This window comes from Cnephaeus nilssonii (genome assembly GCF_951640355.1).
Source record: "Cnephaeus nilssonii genome assembly, chromosome: 14".
NCBI classification, from domain to species: Eukaryota; Metazoa; Chordata; class Mammalia; order Chiroptera; family Vespertilionidae; genus Cnephaeus; species Cnephaeus nilssonii.
This window is the reverse complement of record NC_137085.1, coordinates 77450368-77469552: the sequence shown is the minus strand read 5'-3', so window position 1 is coordinate 77469552 and position 19185 is coordinate 77450368. Positions and strand designations below refer to the sequence as shown.

Sequence of the window (19185 nt, the reverse complement as noted above, 5' to 3'; positions counted from 1 at the left end):
TCAAATGCAGAACTCAAAAAAGGGGCCTATTCAAAATTGCCAACCAGAAATCATATGTTGAAGGAAGGGAGGGGCACCATTTTTGTAAAAGTGAACCGTCCTGTTTGGGTCACTTCAAACACACCTTCTAGTGGCGTGGGGAGAGCCCTGCCTCTGCCCCGCTCCGAGCCGCGGCCGGGGCGCCCGGACGGCGGGCCCATGGCGGTGGAAGGCTGTAGGTTTGTGCCCTTCAGCACCGTCCCCAATGCTCTGGCGAGGAGAGGGGCAGTTTCTGTGTCCTAAATCCAAACACCAAGCCACTTAGTCACAGGAATGCCGCGACCCGCCCTCAGCAGCAGCCCCTCGGCGTCCTCGCGTCAGAGCTGAGCGTGCTGGCCTGGACGGTGCCTCCCATCTGCGCCAGGAGGCTCCTTCCCGAGCTCTCCCGGGCCTGGCAGGCCGAGCGGCGTGGGCACAGCGTGGATGCTGCTGCAGCGGCCCTGTCCCCTGCCTGGTTGGTGAGGGGGTGACGGCCCAGGCCCTGTGGCCTGCGGAAGTGCTTCACACGCCCACCATTGGCACGCGGGTTCTAATGCAGACCATCTCCTGAAGCAAGGTGTTGCCTGGCCTGCGCGAGACCATTGAGTGATGCAGCTGGCCCTGCTGCTGCTGGCGAGGCCGCCAACGCTGCCTGTGTGTCCTCCCCAGGGTCCTCCACCAGCAGCCTGGCCCCGGGCCCCGAGCCGGGCCCCCCCGCGGCCCTGCACGCCCAGGCGCAGGTGAACAACAGCAACAACAACAAGGGCACGTTCACGGACGACCTGCACAGGCTGGTGGACCAGTGGGCCAGCCAGACGGCGGGGGCACCGCAGCTGAAGCCGTCGCTGAACCAGCTGAAGCAGACGCAGAAGCTGCACGACATGGAGGCGACAGCTGGGTGGCCCCCAGCCTCCGGCGAGGTTCGGGCTGTAAGTGGGGCGAGGCGGGGTCAGAGGGACGGGATGGGAGCCGGGCTGTGACCTCACATTTCAGCAGAGCAGCAGCTCTCGGCCTGGCATGGGTACATCTAGGTGGGCTGCCCCGGATCTGGTGACCTCGGGCTAAAGATGCAGGGGGGCCTGCATACTGCCCTCAGGGGCACCCCTTGTTGGGCTCGGGTGCAGGTGGGCAGAAGCCAGGAGCTGTTGTCTGACCGTGTCGCGTGATGCGTTCCTGTGTCGGGGCTGTGTCTGCACCCCGCGCGGAGGGGTGCGCCCCGTTTTAGTGTTCGGAGGGGTGTGTGCAAGGTGTGCTCTTTCTGAAGTGTTGAGCGAAGTTCGCGGGTGAGACGTCTGGTCTCGAAGTTCTTTTTTGAGTGTGGAAGGTCCTCCTGTGGCCTTTTCTTTTGAAAAATTTCAAACACCTGGGGCAGTTCAGCGTTCTGCAGGGAGCTCTCACGTGCCCCTGCCTGCACGCTGTGGTTGACCTTTTGCTGTTTTTATCCCAGGCCTCCATCCCAGGAGGGTAAGGTTTCGTTAATGGATTCCATTTCTTTTATAGTTTTAGAACCATGTGGAGTTTCTCTTTCTGTTAAACTGCTTTTCTAGCAATTGGTACTTCTCTAAATTTATCCAAGTTCTCACATTAATTGGCATTAAAGTTCATGACCTCTCCCACGGTCTGCAGCGAGGCGCGGTGCACCCCCCTTTAGGGTTTGTGAACGGCATTCGCTTTTCAAGCGCTCTTCTTGGCTCTGATACTCTATTGTATGTTTCGTGAAGTTCTTCCTTTTCGTCTTTCCTTCCTTCCGTCTGCGGGCTGCCACTTCTGTACGGAAAGCTTCTTGAGGCGTGCAGTCCTGTTTTCTCTCCGAGCACAGGCTTTAGGCTGCGGAGCGCCCTCCCGTGTTTTTACCCACAGCCCCAAGTTTCTGTTATGGAGCATTTTCTTTGACCTTCAGTTCAAAACATTTGCAATTTCCACTATGATTTTAAATACTATAATTATTAATTTCCTCGTGATCTTTGTATTAACCATTTGTTTGTTTTTTGTTGTTTGTTTTTGTTTTGTTTTGTTGTCTAATTGAACTGATGAGAACAAACTGAGTGTTTTCAGTTTGTTAAGCGTTGGGGGACTGGCTGGCTGACCCAGGCTCAGTCCTGGTCATTGCTGCAGGAGGACGGAGGCCCGCCCCTCTCCTCCCTCGGACGGCCACTCCCAGCCTGAGCCTCGCTTACTGCTCTCCCGGTCCGCAGCACCTCCTGGCAGGCGCACCTCCGCTAGTCTGACCCCTCGTGTCCATTCTCCCTTCTTCTGCAGCAAAGCCGAGACCCTTCCCGCGGCCCCAGGCCCTGCGGAGCCCACGCCTGGACAGGCCGCCGCTCCGCTGCTGGCCGCACGCTGCTCAGCCTGGGCCCCGCCGCCTCCCGCAGCTGCCAGTCCTGCTGCGCAGATGGCTGAGATTCTCACTAATGCTTTTGTTTGTTTGTTTGTTTCTTTATTATTTTTTGTGGTAAATCTAAATAACAAAATTTCCCAATTCAATCCTTTTGAGTGTGTGGTTCAGTAGCATTAAGCATATTCGCAATGTTGTCCAGCCATCACACTGCCCACATCTAGACCATTCTCATTATCCCAGACGAAGCGGCGCACCAGAACCAGCCCAGCTCTGGGCTCTGGCTGCCCAGCCCGGTCACTCCTCTGCGTCCTGCTTCCATGGGCGTGGCCAGGCTGGCACCTCCTGGAAGTGGAGTCACATGGCCTTTGCCCTTTCCTCTGGCTTCCTGCACTTCGTGTTTTCAAGGTGCATTCGTGTTGTAGCATGTTTTAGAACTTCATGCTTTCCCCCCTAATTTTTAAAGATTGTGGTAAAGTACATATAACAAAATTTGCCATCCTAGCCATTTTAAGTGCCAGTTCATTGGCATTAAATACATTAACATTGTTGTTCAACCATCACCACCATCCATCTCCAGAATTGGTTTATCTTGCACAACTGGAATTCTGTACCCATTGAAAATAACTCCCTATAGAAGCCCGCCCTGGCAGCCACCATCTGCCTTCGGTCTGTATGGATCTGACTGCTCTAGGTCCAGTCCCCATGTGAGTGGAATCATACAGTATTTGTCATTTTATAACTGGCTTATTTTATCTTGCATAATGCTCTCAAGGTTCATCTATATTGTAGTATGTGGCAGAATGTCCTTCCTTTTTAAAGCTGAATAATATTCCATGTGTATATACCACATTTTGTTTATTCACTGATCCATCCATGGACACTTGGGTTGCTTCTACCTTTTAGCTATTTTGAATAATGCTGCTATGAACATGTTTGAGACCCTGCTTTGAGTTCTTTCAGTCCATATACCCAGCAGTGGAATCACTAGATCCCATGGTAATTCTATTTTTAATTTTTTGAGGAATTGCCAAATTGTTTTTCACGGTGGTTAAACCATTTTATGTTCCCACCATCAATACACAGAGGTTCCAGTTTCTCCTCATTTTTGTCAATACTTTCTAATGTCTTCTTTTTTAAATAGTAGCCATCCTAATGGTACTTCTCTAAATTTATCCAAGTTTTCACATTAATTGGCATTAAAGTTCATGAGGTGTAGTATCTCATTGTAGCTTTAATTTGCATTTCTGTAGTGATTAGTGATGTTGAAATGTTTTCATGTGCTTATTGGCCTTTTGTATATCTTCTTTAGAAAAATAACAATTCAAGTCCTTTACCCATTTTAAAATAGCATTGATTTTTTGTTGTTGAGTTTTAGGAGCTCTGTATTCTGGATATTAATACCTTACCAGACATATGATTTGCAAATATTTTGTGTCTTTGTGTGGGTTGCTTTTTTACTCTGTGGATAGTGCCTTTTGATGCACAAAAGTTTTTAATTTTCATGAAGACCAATTTATCTATTTTTTTCTTTTGTTGCCTCTGTCTTTGGTGTCATATCCAAGAAATCATTGCCAAATCCATGTCATGAAGATTCCCCTATGATTCCTTCTAGGAGTTTAATAATTTTAGCTCTTATGTTTATCCCTTTAATCCATTCTTCTGCATGTGGATATCTAGTTTAGCAATATTTGTTGAAAAGACTGTTCTTTCTCCATTGAATGGACTTGGCACCCTTGCTAAAAGTCAATTGACCAAATGTGCAAAGGTTAATTCTGTATTCTCTATTCTATTCCATTGGTCTATATGTCTGTCCTTTTGCTAGTATCATACTATTTTGATTTCTGTAGCTTTATGGTAAGTTTTGAAACCAGGAAGTGTAAGTCCTCCAACTTTGTGTTTCTTTTTCAAGATTGTTTTGGTTATTGGCCATCCCTCGAGGATCCTAATGGTGTGTGTGTGTGTGTGTGTGTGTGTGTGTGCGCGCGCCCATGCTTTTAGGATGACTTTTTTTATTTTTTGAAAAAATGCCATTGAGACTTTAATAGTGATTGCATTGAATCTGTATATCACTTTGGGTAGTATTAACATATTAACAATACTAAATCTTTCAATCCATAAACATTGCATGCCTTATTTGTGTCTTTCTTAATTTCTTTTTGCAATGTTTTTTTAGTTTTCAGTGTGTTACTCTTTCAACTCCTTATATTTACTCCTAAGTATTCTATTCTTATTTATACTATTGTGAATATATTGTTTTCTTAATTTTTTAGATTATTCATCATTCATGCATGGAAATACAACTGATTTTGTACCCTGAAACTTTGCTAAATTTATGAATTAGCTCTAACAGTTTTTTTGGTGGATTTTTAGCATCATCTATATATAAGATCATGTCACCTCTGCAGAGAGATAATTTTACTTTTCCTTTCCAATATTGTTGCCTTTTACTTATTTTTTTTCTTGCCTAATTTCTCTGGCTAGACCTTCTAATGCTGTATTGAATAGAAGTGGCAAAAGCAAGGATCCTTGTCTTGTTTCTAATTTTAAATCTTTTACCATTGAATATGATATTAGTTATGTGTTTTTTAGATATGTATATCTGGCCTTTATGATATTGAGGAAGTGCATTCTGTTTCTAGTTTCTTGAGTGCTTTTATCATGAAAGAGTGTTAATTTTGTCAAATGCTTTTTCTGCATTAATTATGAATGGTATATCACATTGATTTTCATATGTTAAACCAACCTTGTATACTCCTTCTAATATGCTACTGAATTCATTTTGCTAATATATATTTTTTCTTCTTTTTGCTAATATTTTATTGGAGTTTTTGCCATCAATATTCATCAGGAGTATTAATCTGTAATTTTCTTGTGTTGTATTTATCTGGTTTTGGTATCAGGATAATGCTGGCCACATAGATTGAGTTAGGAAGTGTTCCCACCTCTTCAACTTTTTAGAAGAGTTTAAGAAAGACTTGGTGTTCTTTCTCTTTTAAATGGTGGAATTCACCAGTGAAGTCCTCTGGTCTTGGGCTTTTCTTTTTTGAGAGGTTTTTGATTACTGATTCAATTTCACTATTGTTATAGGTCTATTCAGATTTTCCATTTCTTCTTGAGTGAGTTATGGTAAAAGAAATCTTTCTGGTTTATGTGAGTTATCCAGTTTGGTAGCTAAAACTTTGTCAATTTGTTCATCTTTTCAAATAATTAATTTTGGTTTCATTGATGTTTCTCTATTGTTTTTCTATTTATTTTGTTTATTATAATATATAATTAGTTTATTAATTTAAGATCTTCCATTTTTTTAATATATATATTTTATTGATTTTTTTACAGAGAGGAAGGGAGAGAGATAGAGAGTTAGAAACATCGATGGGAGAGAAACATCGATCAGCTGCCTCCTGCACACCCCCCACTGGGGATGTGCCCGCAACCAAGGTACATGCCCTTGACCGGAATCGAACCCGGGACCTTTCAGTCCGCAGGCTGACGCTCTATCCACTGAGCCAAACCGGTTTCAGCGAGATCTTCCATTTTTTAATGTAGGATTTACAGCTATAAATTTCCCTCTGAAAATTTCTTTATCTGAAATATAGATGTGTTGTCTCTTCATTTGTCCCAAAGTATTTGCTAATTTTTCTATGATTACTTCTTTGACCCTTTGGTTAAGAGTATGTTGTTTAATTTCTGCACATGTGTCAGTGTTCTAGTACTTTTTTGTTATTGATTTCTAGTTTCATTAATTGTGTTAGAAAAGATACTTTGTATGATTTTAATCTTTTAAAATGTATTAAGACTTGTTTCATGGCTTACTATATATCCTGTTTTGGAGAATCATCCATGTGCTAATGAAAAGAAAATATATTCTGGCCCAGCTGGTGTTGCTCAGTGATTGAACATCAACTATGAACCAGGAGGTCACGGTTTATTTCCTGCTCAGAGCATATGGCCAGGTGATGGGCTTGATCCCCAGTATGGGGCGTGCGGGAAGCAGCCGATCAATGATTCTCTCTCATCATCGATTTTTCTATCTCTCTATTCCTCTCCCTTCCTCTCTTCAGTCAATAAAAATATCAAAAAGAAAGTATATTCTGCTATTGTAGGGTGGATATTCTGTAAATATTTGTTAGGGCTAATTGGCTTATGGTGATGTTCAGGTCTTCTCTTTCCTTACTGATCAGTCCGGTTGTTCTATTTATTGGGAGTATTGAAGTCTATAACTATTAGTGTAGAATTATCTAATTCTCTCTTTAATTCTCTCTCTCTTTGTATCATTATTGAGTTGGAGCTCTGTTGTTAGATATGTATAAATTTATATATATTGATGGATCCAATGTAATGTCCTTCTTTATCTCTTGTAACTTTTTTTGACTTAAAATTTATTTGGTCTGATAATAAAATAGTCACTCAGCTCTCTTTTTCATCCTTTTACTTTCAACCTCTTTGTATCTTTGTATCTAAAAGGAGTCGCTTACAGATAAGCATATAGATTGACGAAGCTTTTTATTCATTCTACCAATTTCTGCTTATTAATTGGAGAGTTTAATCAACTTACATTTAAAGTAATTATGGATAAGGAAGGACTTCTGCCATTTATTTATTTTCTATATGTCTTACATGTTTTTATTTCTCAATTTCTCCATTATTGCTTTTAAAAATACATTTGAACTCAGCCAGTGTGTCTCAGCGGTTGAGCATTGACCTATGAACCAGGAGGTCCTGGTTCGATTCCTAATCAGGGCATTTGCCCAGTTTGCAGCTCATTCCCCAGTAGGGGGTGTGCAGGAGGCAGCGTATCAATGATTGATATTTGATTGTTCTTTATAGTGCATAATTTTGATTCCCTTTCTCTTTACCTTTAGGGGATTACAATTAACATGTTAAATTTATAACAACCTAGTTTGAATAATACCAACTCTTTTAAATAGTATATAAATACTCTGCTCCTCCATATTTCCATCCTACCCTCTTTGTATTGTTTTTGTCACAGATTGAATTTTTTAAAATATATTTGTATTGATTTCAGAGAAGAAGGGAGAGGGAGAGAGAGCTAGAAACATCAATGATGAGAGAGAATCATTGATTGGCTGCCTCCTGTACACCCCCCACTGGGGATCGAGCCCGCAACCCAGGCATGTGCACTTGACCAGAATCAAACCTGGGACCCTTCAATCCATAGGCCGACACTCTATCCACTAAGCCATACTGGCTAGGGCTGAATTTTTAATGTTGTGTGCCCATTAACATATTTATTATTATTATTTATTGCATTTGCCTTTTAAGTTATACATGGGAAACAAGGAATTAAAATGAAAGTTAACAGTATTGAGTGTTCCTCACCAACATATTCACCTGTGTAGTTACTTTCTTTTTTCTTCATAGGGCTCTGACTTACCGCCTATTATCCCTTCATTTCAGCCTAAAGAACTCCCTTCAGCATTTCTTGTGGGGCAGATTTTTTAGACGCAACCTCTTTAGTTTTTGTTTATCTGAGAGTCTTTAATTTCTCCTTCATTCTTGAAGGATTATGTCATTAGACGTAGAATTCTTGGTTGACAGTCTTTTCTTTCTGTTCTTCAGGTATTTCTTCTGCCCATCTCTCTTCTCCTTCTTAGATGCTCATAATGCATAAGTTGGATCGCTTAACAGTATCGCACAGATACCTTAGGCTCTGTACACTTTTCTTCATTCTTTTTCTCTTTCTGCTTCCCACACTCCGTAATTTCAATTGTATGGTTTCAAGTTTGTGATTATGTACTCTGCCTGCTCTGTCTGCTGTTGGTTCCCTCCAGTAGAATTTTAAATTTCAGTTCTTGTATTTTAGCTCTAATATTTCTGTTTGGTTCCTTTTATAATTTCTGTCTCTATTGATATTCTCATGTTGTTCACCTGTCATTTTCCTGGTTTCCTGTTTGTCCATGGTTTCCTTTAGCTCTTTCAGCATATTTAAGATAGCTGATTTGCCCTAGCCTGTTTGGTCTGATAATAGAGCGTTGGCCCTCAGACTGAAGGGTCTTGGGTTCGATTCCAGTCAAGAGCACAGAGGTCGGTTGCAGGTTTGATCCTTGGCCCTGGTTGGGACGTGTGCAGGAGGCAATCAATCGATGTGTCTGTCTCACATCAGTATTTCTCTCTGTCTCTCCCCCTCCTTCCACTCTCTCTAAAAATTGGTGGAAAAATTATCCTCTGGTGAGGATTAACAACAACAACAAGAAGACAGCTGATTTAAAGTCTTTATTTAGTAAGTCCAAAATCTAGACTTCTTCAGGGGTGGTTTCTGCTAATTATTTTCCCCTTTGTATGAGCCATGCTTTTCTAATTGTTTGCATGTTTTATGATTTCGTATTGAAAACAGGACATTTGAATATTGTAAGTAGTAACTCTGAAAATCATATTCTCATTTCCCCCAGTACTTGCTGGCTTTATTTGTTGAAGACTTAGCTTGTGTTTAGCCATTGTTTTGACTAAGATTTCCTTGAACACCAGGAGCTTAATTTGCCTAAGCTTTTACTTCTTACTTCCATTGAGACTAATAGTGAAGACTTAGGGTCTGCTCAGGTCTTTTCTGTACAGTGTCTTGCTCTGGGCATGCACATGGCTTTCTAGATTCCCTAGTACACAACACTTTTGAATGCCCTAATATCCCAAAGAAACTCTCTTGCATGCTTTCCTGTCCTGGCTGTAGGCAGCCTGTGTATGTCTCAATCATGATCTTTGGCTCTGAGCAATTGTGGATGTTTTGATTGTCTTGCAATGTTTTCAACCATACATGCCATTTTTCTGCCCTGATAGAGTTCCACATTTGGTCAGACAGAGATATGCGAACCTTGTGTCAGCCCTTCAGGTAGCCTCCAGACAGATTAGGACAGACATACAAAATAATTTGTGAATAAGATCTCTGATCCCTCCAGAACCATGGGCCAGGGTACCACACTGGGAATGTAGCCTACCTTCAAGATAGCTGTAAAGGCAAGGAGGGAATGGGCCAAGGGCCAGTAAAATACCACAGTGCTTTCCTACTTTTAAAATTTTGCCTTTTTCTTTATTTGCCTTTTGCTTCTACTTGATTGCTATAAGCCTTTAGCTGTTTTCTGAAGTTTTGATAAAGTTAGTTCTGACAGTTTCTGTCATTATTTCAGTGCTTCTTTAGAAAGATGAAAGTTTGGAGCTACCTACTACTCTATTTTGCTGACATCACTCTTAATGAGTTTCTCTGTGTTTGTGTATATTCTGTCCATTATTGAAAGAGGAATTTTTAAATTTACCATCATGGTCATGGGTTTGTGTATTTCTTATTGTAGTTCTTTTGGTTTTTGCTGTATATTTTTTGAAGCTATGTTATTGGGTATATTCAAAATTAAATTTATCATGTCTGACTTGTGAGTTGAACTTTTAATATTACCAAGTATTTCTATTATGATTTTTTAAAAATATATTTTTATTGCCTTAGCTGGTTTTGCTCAGTGGATAGAGCGTCAGCCTGCGGACTAAAGAGTCACAGGTTCAATTCCAGCCAAGGGCACATGCCCGGGTTGTGGGCTCGATCCCCAGTAGGGAGCATGCAGGAGGCAGCCAATCAATGATTCTTTCTCATCATTGATATTTCTATCTCCCTCTCCCTTCCTCTCTAAAATCAATAAAAATATTTTTAAAAAATAAAATATATTTTTATTTATTTCAGAGAGGAAGGGAGAGGGAGAGAAAGATAGAAACATCAATGATGAGAAACCAAGATGGCAGCATAGGTAAACACCTAAACTGCTGCCTCACACAACAATTTCACAACTACAACTAAAAGACAAACGTCTATTACCCAGAACCACGGGGAAGCTGGCTGAGTGGAAGTTCTACAACTAGAAGGAAAGAGAAAAGAGCATTGAGACGTGCACAAGCGCTGAAAAGCTGAGATACGGAGGCACGCGAACCGGGCTGGCAGCGGGCAACTGGGTGCTTTTTGCAACCCGAAGGGAGACAACCTCCCGATTACTCTGAACTCCAGTTTCTGGGGAGACGCTGGGGACCCAAACTCCTATGGGGAGAAGCTGGACTCTCAGCCATCGGTTCGGAAAGTGAGGGTGACTTTCTTGCAGAGGTGCGCCCAGCAATCATTGTTTACTGCGTTGAGGCGCGGGACGCGGGTATGTGGAAACGCGGAGACGCAGAGACGGCTGACTGGCAGCCATCGCTGTTTGCCACGCCCTAGCCTAGGGACTCCCTGAGACCCCGCCCCGCACAATCTACAAACCTACCCAAGCTCCATGCAGTGGCTTTTGCATAAAAATGGCCTGCCCTATCGCAGCTTAACCTAACAAACTGCAGCTCTGGTCAGACAGCTCCAAAACCTCCAAACCCCAAGCAAAGAGGAGAAAACTGTAGTTCTCGCTATAGCTCCTGCTGGGTGGCCTCAGACGGTAGCTGACCTGCACCCCATTGGAGATCCAGAAGCCAGTGTATCTAGTGGTCTGTGTGAGACAACACCAGATTTCAACTACTCACATCCATAAGTGACACATTCAAGAGGCAGACTTAGTGAGCACCAAAGCCCCACTGAAGCAAGTCCTGCCCCATAAGCGTGTCTCCAGCACAGCAGTTCTCCCATTATAGACACAGCGGGTCCTCACAGCCAATTGGCCTGGAGGTCAATTCCTCCCAGTGACACCAACAACAATCAAGACTTAACTACAACAAGACTGTGCACACAGCCCACAAAGGGGTGCACCAAGAGTGTTCACCTCAGGTAACTGGGGAGGCTGACCCCCTGGGCCATATAGGTCACCTAGCACACAAAGCCACCCTACCAACTCAGGGAAGCAGCAAAAATGAGGAGACAAGGAAACAGATCACAAATGAAAGAAATGGAGGAAAGCAAACAACTGGATATAGAGTTCAAAACCACGGTTATAAGCTTTTTCAAGAATTTCCTAGAAAAGGCCGATAAATTTAACGAGACCTTCAAGGATATGAAAAAGAACCAACTAGAAATTAAACATACACTGACTGAAATAAAAAAAATATTATACAGAGACCCAACAGCAGACTAGAGGAACGCAAGAATCAAGTCAAAGATTTGAAATACAAAGAAGCAAAAAACACTCAACCGGGAAAGCAAAAAGAAAAAATAATCCAAAAATTTGAAGATAGTGTAAAAAGCCTCTGGGACAACTTCAAGCGTACCAACATCAGAATTATGGGGGTGCCAGAAGAAGAGAGAGAGCAGCAAGATACTGAAAACCTATTTGAAGAAATAATGACAGAAAACTTCCCCCACCTGGTGAAAGAAATAGACTTACAAGTCCAGGAAGCGCAGAGAACCCTAAACAAGAGGAATCCAAAGAGGACCACACCAAGACACATCATAATTAAAATGCCAAGAGCAAAAGATAAAGAGAGAATATTAAAAGCAGCAAGAGAAAAACAGTTAATTACCTACAAGGGACCACTTATACGATTGTCAGCTGATTTCTCAACAGAAACTATGCAGGCCAGATGGGAGTGGCAAGAAATATTCAAAATGATGAATAGCAAGAACCTACAACCATGATTACTCTACCCAGCAAAGTTATCATTCATAATTGAAGGTCAGATAAAGAGCTTCACAGATAAGAAAAAGCTAAAGGAGTTCATCACCACCAAACCAGTATTATATGAAATGCTGAAAGGTATTATTTAAGAAGAGAAAGAAGAAGAAAAAGGTAAAGATAAAATTATGAACAACAAATACATATCTATCAACAAGTGAATCTAAAAATCAAGTGAATAAAAAATCTGATGAACAGAATAAACTGGTGAATATAATAGAATCAGGGGCATAGAATGGGAGTGGATTGATAATTCTCAGGGGAAAAGGGGTGTGGGGGGTACGGAAAGAGACTGGACAAAAATCGTACACCTATGGACGAGGACAGTGGGGGAGAGGTAAGGGCAGAGGGTGGGGTGGGAACTGGGTGGAGGGGAGCTATGGGGGGAAAAAGGAGAAACAATTGTAATCTGAACAATAACATTTATTAAATTTTTTTTAAAAAAGAAACATCAATGATGAGAGAGAATCATTGATCGGCTGCCTTCAGCATGCCCCCTACTGGGATTGAGCCACAGCCTGGGCATTGCCCTGACTGGGAATCAAACTGTCACCTCCTGATTCATGGGTCAGCGCTCAACCACTGAGGCACACCAGCTGTGCTCTATTATGATTTTTGTCTTTAAATGTACTTTGTCTGAAATTGCTTTAACTGTACTAGGTTGTGTTGGATTATTATTGACATGGTGTATGATTTCCCATTTTTTACTTTCAGTCTTCTTATACCCTTATATTTTAGATGTAGCTCTTATAAACAGCACATAATTTGGGTCTGTTTATTTTTTGTCTTTAAATTATTTTGTTTATTTCCATTTAATGTAAATTATGAAAGTCTATCTTTTTCTTACCCATTTTCTAGACATTACAAAGACCATAAAACACTTTAACTGCATTTACTTCCCTCCTGACATTTATTGTTTAAATTATGTATGGCCTTTCAATCCCACAACACAGTTTTTTACACAGTTAGTATTCATCTATTTCCATGTTTACCAATTGTGCCATTTCATTCCTTCTTGCCTCTGATCTTCCACCTGGAATCATCCAGAAGATCCTTTATGTGTACCAGTGACTATCTTTTCAGTTTTGCTCTAAAAATGTCTTTATTTCATTAGTGTTCTTGGAGGATATTTTCAATAGTTACACGATTCATGTTGACATTTTCATTCCATTGTTATTTAGCTACACTTGTTTTTGTTGGAAGTAGGCTGCCAATCTGTATGTTGCTCCTTTGAAGATAATAAATTCTTTTCCTTCTGGTTTCTAATAGTTTAATTTTCAGATTTCTTAATTATGTGGTCCCCAAGAATATAAATTTTTATCCTGCTTAGATTTCATAGGGCTTCATGACTCCAGGGCTTGATTTCTTTATTAAGTTTTATTTTCCCCCCATTATCTGTTCCCATGCTTCTCCTGCTGCACTCTGCCACTCCTCCTCTCATCCTAAGACTCCAGTCCACTTGTCTTTTTTTTTTTTTTTTAGAGAGAGAGGAAGGGAGAGGGGGAGAGAGAAAGGGAAACATTGGTGTGAGAGCAAAACATCAATTGGCTACATCCTGCACTGGCCCTGCCAGAGCTCGAACCCACCTTCGGGGCATGTGCCCTGACCAGGAATTGAACCGGAAACCTTTTGGTGCCACACCGGCAGGGCCACATGTGAGGTGTTTTACTCTATCCTTGACCTCTTACATGTTTTCTCATCTTTTGTCTCTTAATACTTTATTCTGGTTATTTTTACAGTCTCCAGTTCTCTGTCCAAGTTCTGTCTCCTTTCTCCTCCACTTAGTATTTTATAGTTTTCGGTTTCACCTAGTATTGCCTTGTCTTTTCTTGTGACTTTTGTAAAAAGTGTGTTGGGGGTAGTATATTTTAAAATTTATCTGTGAAAAGAATTGGAAGCCTTAGAAATAGGTTCCTTATTGCTTTGTTTGCCTTTGGGCACCTTTACACATTCTTTTTGGCTACCTTGTGTAAAGCTCCTGGGCAGGGAACTTTACTACTTAAAAGTTTAAATAACTCTTTATTATTGACTTATTGGAGTTCTTTGTATGTCCTCCACCATGTACAGTGGATCCTGGAACAACGCCAGGTTGAGGGTGCCGACCCCCTGCACCCTATGTAACTGTCGTCAGCCTCTGCACATGTGGGTTCCCCACTGCGCTGGAGACGGCAGCTGGCCTTGAACAGCACGGGCTTGAAGTGCTCAGTCAGTCACTGAGGTGTGGGTTTTTCTGCTAGTCTGTGGCTTGTCTGTTTGCTTAATGGTGAAAGTGAAATGGCAGGCCTTTTAATTTTGTTGAGGACTGGTTTATCAAATTACTTATGTTCAGTGATATTTCTGTTCTCTCTAAGGAATCCGTATCTCTTACATTCTCCTGTGTGTCGGCTGTTGCAGCCAGGCCGGAAGCACCTCCGATGAGCGGTGTGTGTGATTGGATGTGGGGTCGGGGTCCCCCATGCACATCTCTGGTTGTACCAGCATGTTCCTCGCATAGACGTTCAGCAGCAGCCGTGCAGGTCCATGTTCCGAAGCCGTTGTCTGTTCCATGAGCCACTCTGTCATCCATATGGCCAGTCTACTCCCTCCTAATCACTGTGGCTTCATAGTTAGTTTAATATCTGATTGTGTAAGACCTCCAGCATTGATCTTCTTCAAGAATTTCTTGATTTTTTCAGGTTCTTAACATTTCCATATATGTTTTAGAAACAGCCCATCAATTTCTACAAAATAGCCTGCTAGGATTTTAACTGGGATTGTATTGGTGGTTTTTTGTTTGTTTGTTTAACTGGGTGAGATTTGACATGTTAACAGTATTGAGTGTTCCTATGAACTTGACATATCTGTTCATTTATGTCTTTTTTATTTCCTCTCAGCAAAGTTTTGTAGGGTTCAGTGTAAAGTTGTTATACATATGTCATTAAATGGGAGTAGATGGTTTGGAATGCCAGTTGTAAATTGTATTGTTTTAAAATTTAATTCTGCGGTGTATGTTAGTATAGAAATGCAGTAGAGTTCTGTATCTTGTAACCTGCAGTCTTGCTAAATTTACTTGTTAGATCTAGAAATTGTTCACTCTTTGGGGTGTTCTTCATACACAATCTTGTCATCTGTGAATAAAGCTGCTTCTACTTTTTCTCCGGCCTGTGCCTCCACTCCTTCCCTTGCCTCGGCTGGGACTTCCCCCGCATGTGGGCTGGAGCAGAGGGCTCTGGGGGAAGAGCATTTGGATCTCACATTGGCCCCGGGGAGGGGGGTAAGCGGGGGCTGCAGGTTCTGCAGGTCCCTTCATGGACTCAGCTGCTGGCTCTCCCTGAGGGATGGGACTCCTCGGCACCTCCCTGCCTCTGCGGAGCGGAGAGCACCGCGGCTCTCCCCCCAGGTGTGGCTGGGGAACTGCAGCGTTGCATTCCCGGGCAAACCCAGTAGTCGGTGAGACTCTTTTTTAGTTGCTGGATTTGATCTGCCAACACTTTGTCTAGGGGATTTGAAGTTTTCCGCCTCTGTTCTTGCTGCAGCTCCTGAGGTTTCCGCATCAGAGCATGCTGGCCTCAATGACCTCTCTGTTCACTGCCCCCCACCCCCCGCTCTGGGGTGTGGGGAGCAGGGGGCTGCCCTGCCATTGGCTCGTAGGCTCTGGGCACTGCCCCTCACAGCTCCTGTGGCTCTGTCCACCCTGTAATGCACTGACCAGTCAAGTAGGAGGCCTTGGGTTGGGGTGTGTGGTCTCTCGTGATGCCCTAGGGCAGTGGTCGGCGAACTGCGGCTCGCGAGCCACATGCGGCTCTTTGGCCCCTTGAGTTTTTAGCAAAGGCCAGCTTAGGAGTACCCTAATTAAGTTAATAACAATGTACCTACCTATATAGTTTAAGTTTAAAAAATTTGGCTCTCAAAAGAAATTTCAATCGTTGTCCTGTTGATATTTGGCTCTGTTGACTAATGAGTTTGCCGAACACTGGCCTAAGGGATCTGGCCTCCGCAGCCGGCTCTGGCCTGCGGACGCCCAGGGGTTTGGCCAGAGGAGGCCGGGCTGCAGATTTGAAGGGTGCGGGAAGGTGGGCCTCTGCTTCCCACCCCTCACTGTCACTGCGGGGTCCGCCGTCAGGAGGCGCCCACGGCAGGTCTTGGGACACTGTCCCCCGAGGATGCAGACACTGTGGGACCCGGGCCGCTGGAGGCCACTGATCCAGCCACATGCCCTCCCCTTCTTGTCTTGTAGATGAACACACCTCGAGCAGCAGTGGGGACACCATTTTTGGCCCTGGCGTCCGGCCCTCTACCCACCACGGTCATTCCTGGAACTGCCCTGGCCCTGCCCGTGCCCGTGCCAGGTACTGCCCTCTCTGGCCTCTCCTCCCCACCCTGTGCACTGCCTCTGGGCCAGTACAGAAGCCCGCTCCCAGCTCCTGTGTCCTGGGGTCCCTGGGCCAGCCAGGCTGGCAGCCGGAGCTCTACCTGGGGGAGCTCTACCTGGGGGCCGGGCGTGGGCACGGCGGGTGGGCCCGTGCTTCCCGAGTTCCTGTGGCCACCCGTGGTCAGCATGCCAGGCCCCAGGCCGTGGATCCTGTAGCTCTGTCCAGCCACTTGCCAGACGGAACGTGCTGCATTGAATGCCCATAGGAGCCAGGCTGTGGTTTGGCCTGCTGGTCCTGCCCCCTGCCCGAGGTGCCCAGGGAAGGGCCTGCTGCAAACCCCACTCACCCCCAAGGCTCCCATGGGCCACACTCACCGCCTTGCATCCACGTTCTGTGCTTGGATCGATGCTTCGTGCGTTGTGACCGCCCTGCGGGTTACAGAGCCTTGGACTCCGGCTCCCTGCTCACGGACGGGGAGATGTTTAAAGAACCATGTATTGGAAAAGGTGTATTTCATTTCCAATGGGCTTGTGTGTTGATTTCTTATTTCCCATTTTAAGTTGCAGAGAGAGATCAGTGGTTTACAAATCGGAAGCTGCAGTCTGACCTTTAGTTTCTGTAAGTGGTTTATTTTTTAAAATTGAACTGGTGACCTTGACCATGAAGAGTTGCAAATGGTCGGAGCCCTGCTTCCTGCGTAGGAGGCCCCTCGGGCTCCACGTCTCGGCACAAACATGGCACACCCACGCTGCAGGCCGGCGCTGCCGCTGCCAGGGTGCGGCCCCTGGGCCGCGCGTTTGTCTCAGTGAGGAGCGCTAGCAGCTGTGTTTGGCTGTGTGGAAGCTGCTGGAAAGTGCTAGGTGAGCCCTCAGGCCCGCAGCCAGGCAGGGCTGCTGTGAGGGGGGAGGGGAGGGCGTGTCTGCTCCTGGGAGCTGCCTCCTTCCCGCAGACACAGCTCCCCAGGGCTCGGCCGCCCCTCCTGCTTGGCCTCCTTCCTTTCCCCTGAGGCCTGGGGCCGCCGGCGCCCCCCTCTGTGGCCTGCTCTACCCTCCATATCCCCCCTCCCCCACCCCCGTGGCCCCAGACTGCTCTCCAGACTCCAAGGCTGCCCAGCCAGGGGCCGGGACTCCTCCCGGGAGACGAGACGTCAGTGGGACTGGCCCAGAGCAGCAGGAGCCTGGCGGGAGCGGGAGGCCCTGCCCCTCGCTGGGCCAGCACTGCTCACTGCGGCGTCAGTTCATTGCCCCGTCCGTGCAGTTAGCATTGGCTTGTCGGTGGTTACGCAGCATCTTCTTTCCCGCGGGTGCCCTTGGTCCCGGGTTGAGTTTTGTGTCTGGAAGCCCCACCCGCGCCCTCCAGCCCACGGCACCCTCGGGAGTGTTGGCGCTCGGCCTTGACAGCAGGGTCCGTGGCACAGAATCCCCAAGAGACTGTACGTGAAGGAGACAAATAAACATGTTTGTTTGAAAATAGTGTGAAACAACATTTTCTTGCTCTGTGTCCACATGAAAGCTGAACCAGGAGCCTCAGGGAGGACAGGAGGCGGCGGGCGGGTGGCAGCGGCACTGTCGCCCATGGAGTCAGGCTCGGGAGGCACGAGTGGGTCCTGTGGACTCGGCTTCTGCTCCGCCCGCGGGTGCGCCTGGGCCCCGAGGATGGCGGCCTCCTCACTCCCCACCACTCAGCCTGAGCTGCACGCAGATCCGGGGGCTCTGCCCACGGACTAGTGAGCCTCATGGTCAACCCAACGGGGTCCCCACCCCTGTCTCCACGGTGGCTGTTTCCAGGAGAGCTGGGTTTGCTGGCCCTGTGGATGCGGGGGGCGGGGGGGGGGGGGGGGAGGGCAGACTCTAGGCCTTGTGAGAGGAGGGTTGGGGCCAGGCCACCCAGGTCATGGAGGTGTGTCTGCTGTACCGTAGGCGCTGGGTTTGGGGAGTCTCCTCCTCCTGACCGACCCCCTTTCGCTCCCCCGTGGGACTCAGCATGTATTTCTGGTCTCTTGCTCCGTGGCCTGGGCCCTGCACTCACAAGCTGGGGTCACAGTGCCTTCTGTCCACCCGGCGAGGCGGCCGCCCCGTCTGCAGGCCTCACTCCCACTCGCGCTGCCCTGCAGTCAGGTCTGGGGCCTCTGCTCTGGAGTGGGGACCCCAGCTGCTTGGGTGCCTCAGCTCACTGCTGGCCTTGGGCCCAGGCCGGCAGCTCGCGGTTGCTGTGCCACCAGAGCAGGCGGCAGCCTCTCCCTGCCAGCCCAGGTGTGGGGGCTGGGCGTCCTGGCTGGTTCGAGCAGCTGCTCCGTGTGCAGGCGGCGGGCGCAGGGCAGGCTGCAGGCAGGCCTCCCAGGAGCGGAGCCCCGCTCCCCAGGCCGGGCGGCCAGTCGGGCCTGTAATGAGCTGTGGTGGTTTTGTTTTCTAGATTCTGAGAGTGAGAAGCCCAGCTGAGCCCAGGCAGGCTGACCCGACCCGACGCCAGGCCCAGGTCGTCTCGTGCAGAGAAGGCGAGTCGGCGCCTCGTGTCCACACACAGTTTTGTAACCACTTTCTAAGCGTTTTTTTATTCACAATTGGAAACACAAATGTAATGCAAGAATAAAAAATATTTTGGGGGAAAAAGGACTTTGGTTTTTCAAACTCTCCTTTTCAGTGGCCCCGAGGAGCAGATGGCCTGAGGCGGCAGCAAGGGGGGCGGTGGGAAGCTCGGGGCCACGCAGGGCGTCTGGGCGCCCCGGCCGAGGGCTGCGGGTGGTGGTGAGCTTTGCAGCGTCGCCCCGGTTAGTCCCAGGTCCTCACCCAGCGGCAGCCGGAGAGGTCAGAGGGCGACACGCCGCACGTCTTGGAGGAGCAGCCTCGCCCGGGGGGCAGGGGACCTGGCCGTTCGCAGGTGCTTCCCCCTTCGGGCCCCG

General features: G+C 46.2%; 1 protein-coding gene across 7 annotated transcripts in view; it reads left to right on the top strand.

Moving 5' to 3' along the window:
* The window catches only part of WNK2 (WNK lysine deficient protein kinase 2), a 113976-nt gene extending 95152 nt beyond the window's left edge, over positions 1–18824 (top strand). For all 7 annotated transcript variants that reach the window (XM_079789748.1, XM_079789746.1, XM_079789751.1 and 4 more), the window contains 3 exons: positions 688–947; positions 16151–16262; positions 18699–18824. In XM_079789748.1, the coding sequence (XP_079645874.1) occupies positions 688–947; positions 16151–16262; positions 18699–18724 (398 nt within the window). In that variant the 3' untranslated portion in view covers positions 18725–18824. The remainder of the gene's footprint in view (positions 1–687; positions 948–16150; positions 16263–18698) is intronic.
* Positions 18825–19185: the final 361 nt, after the last annotated feature.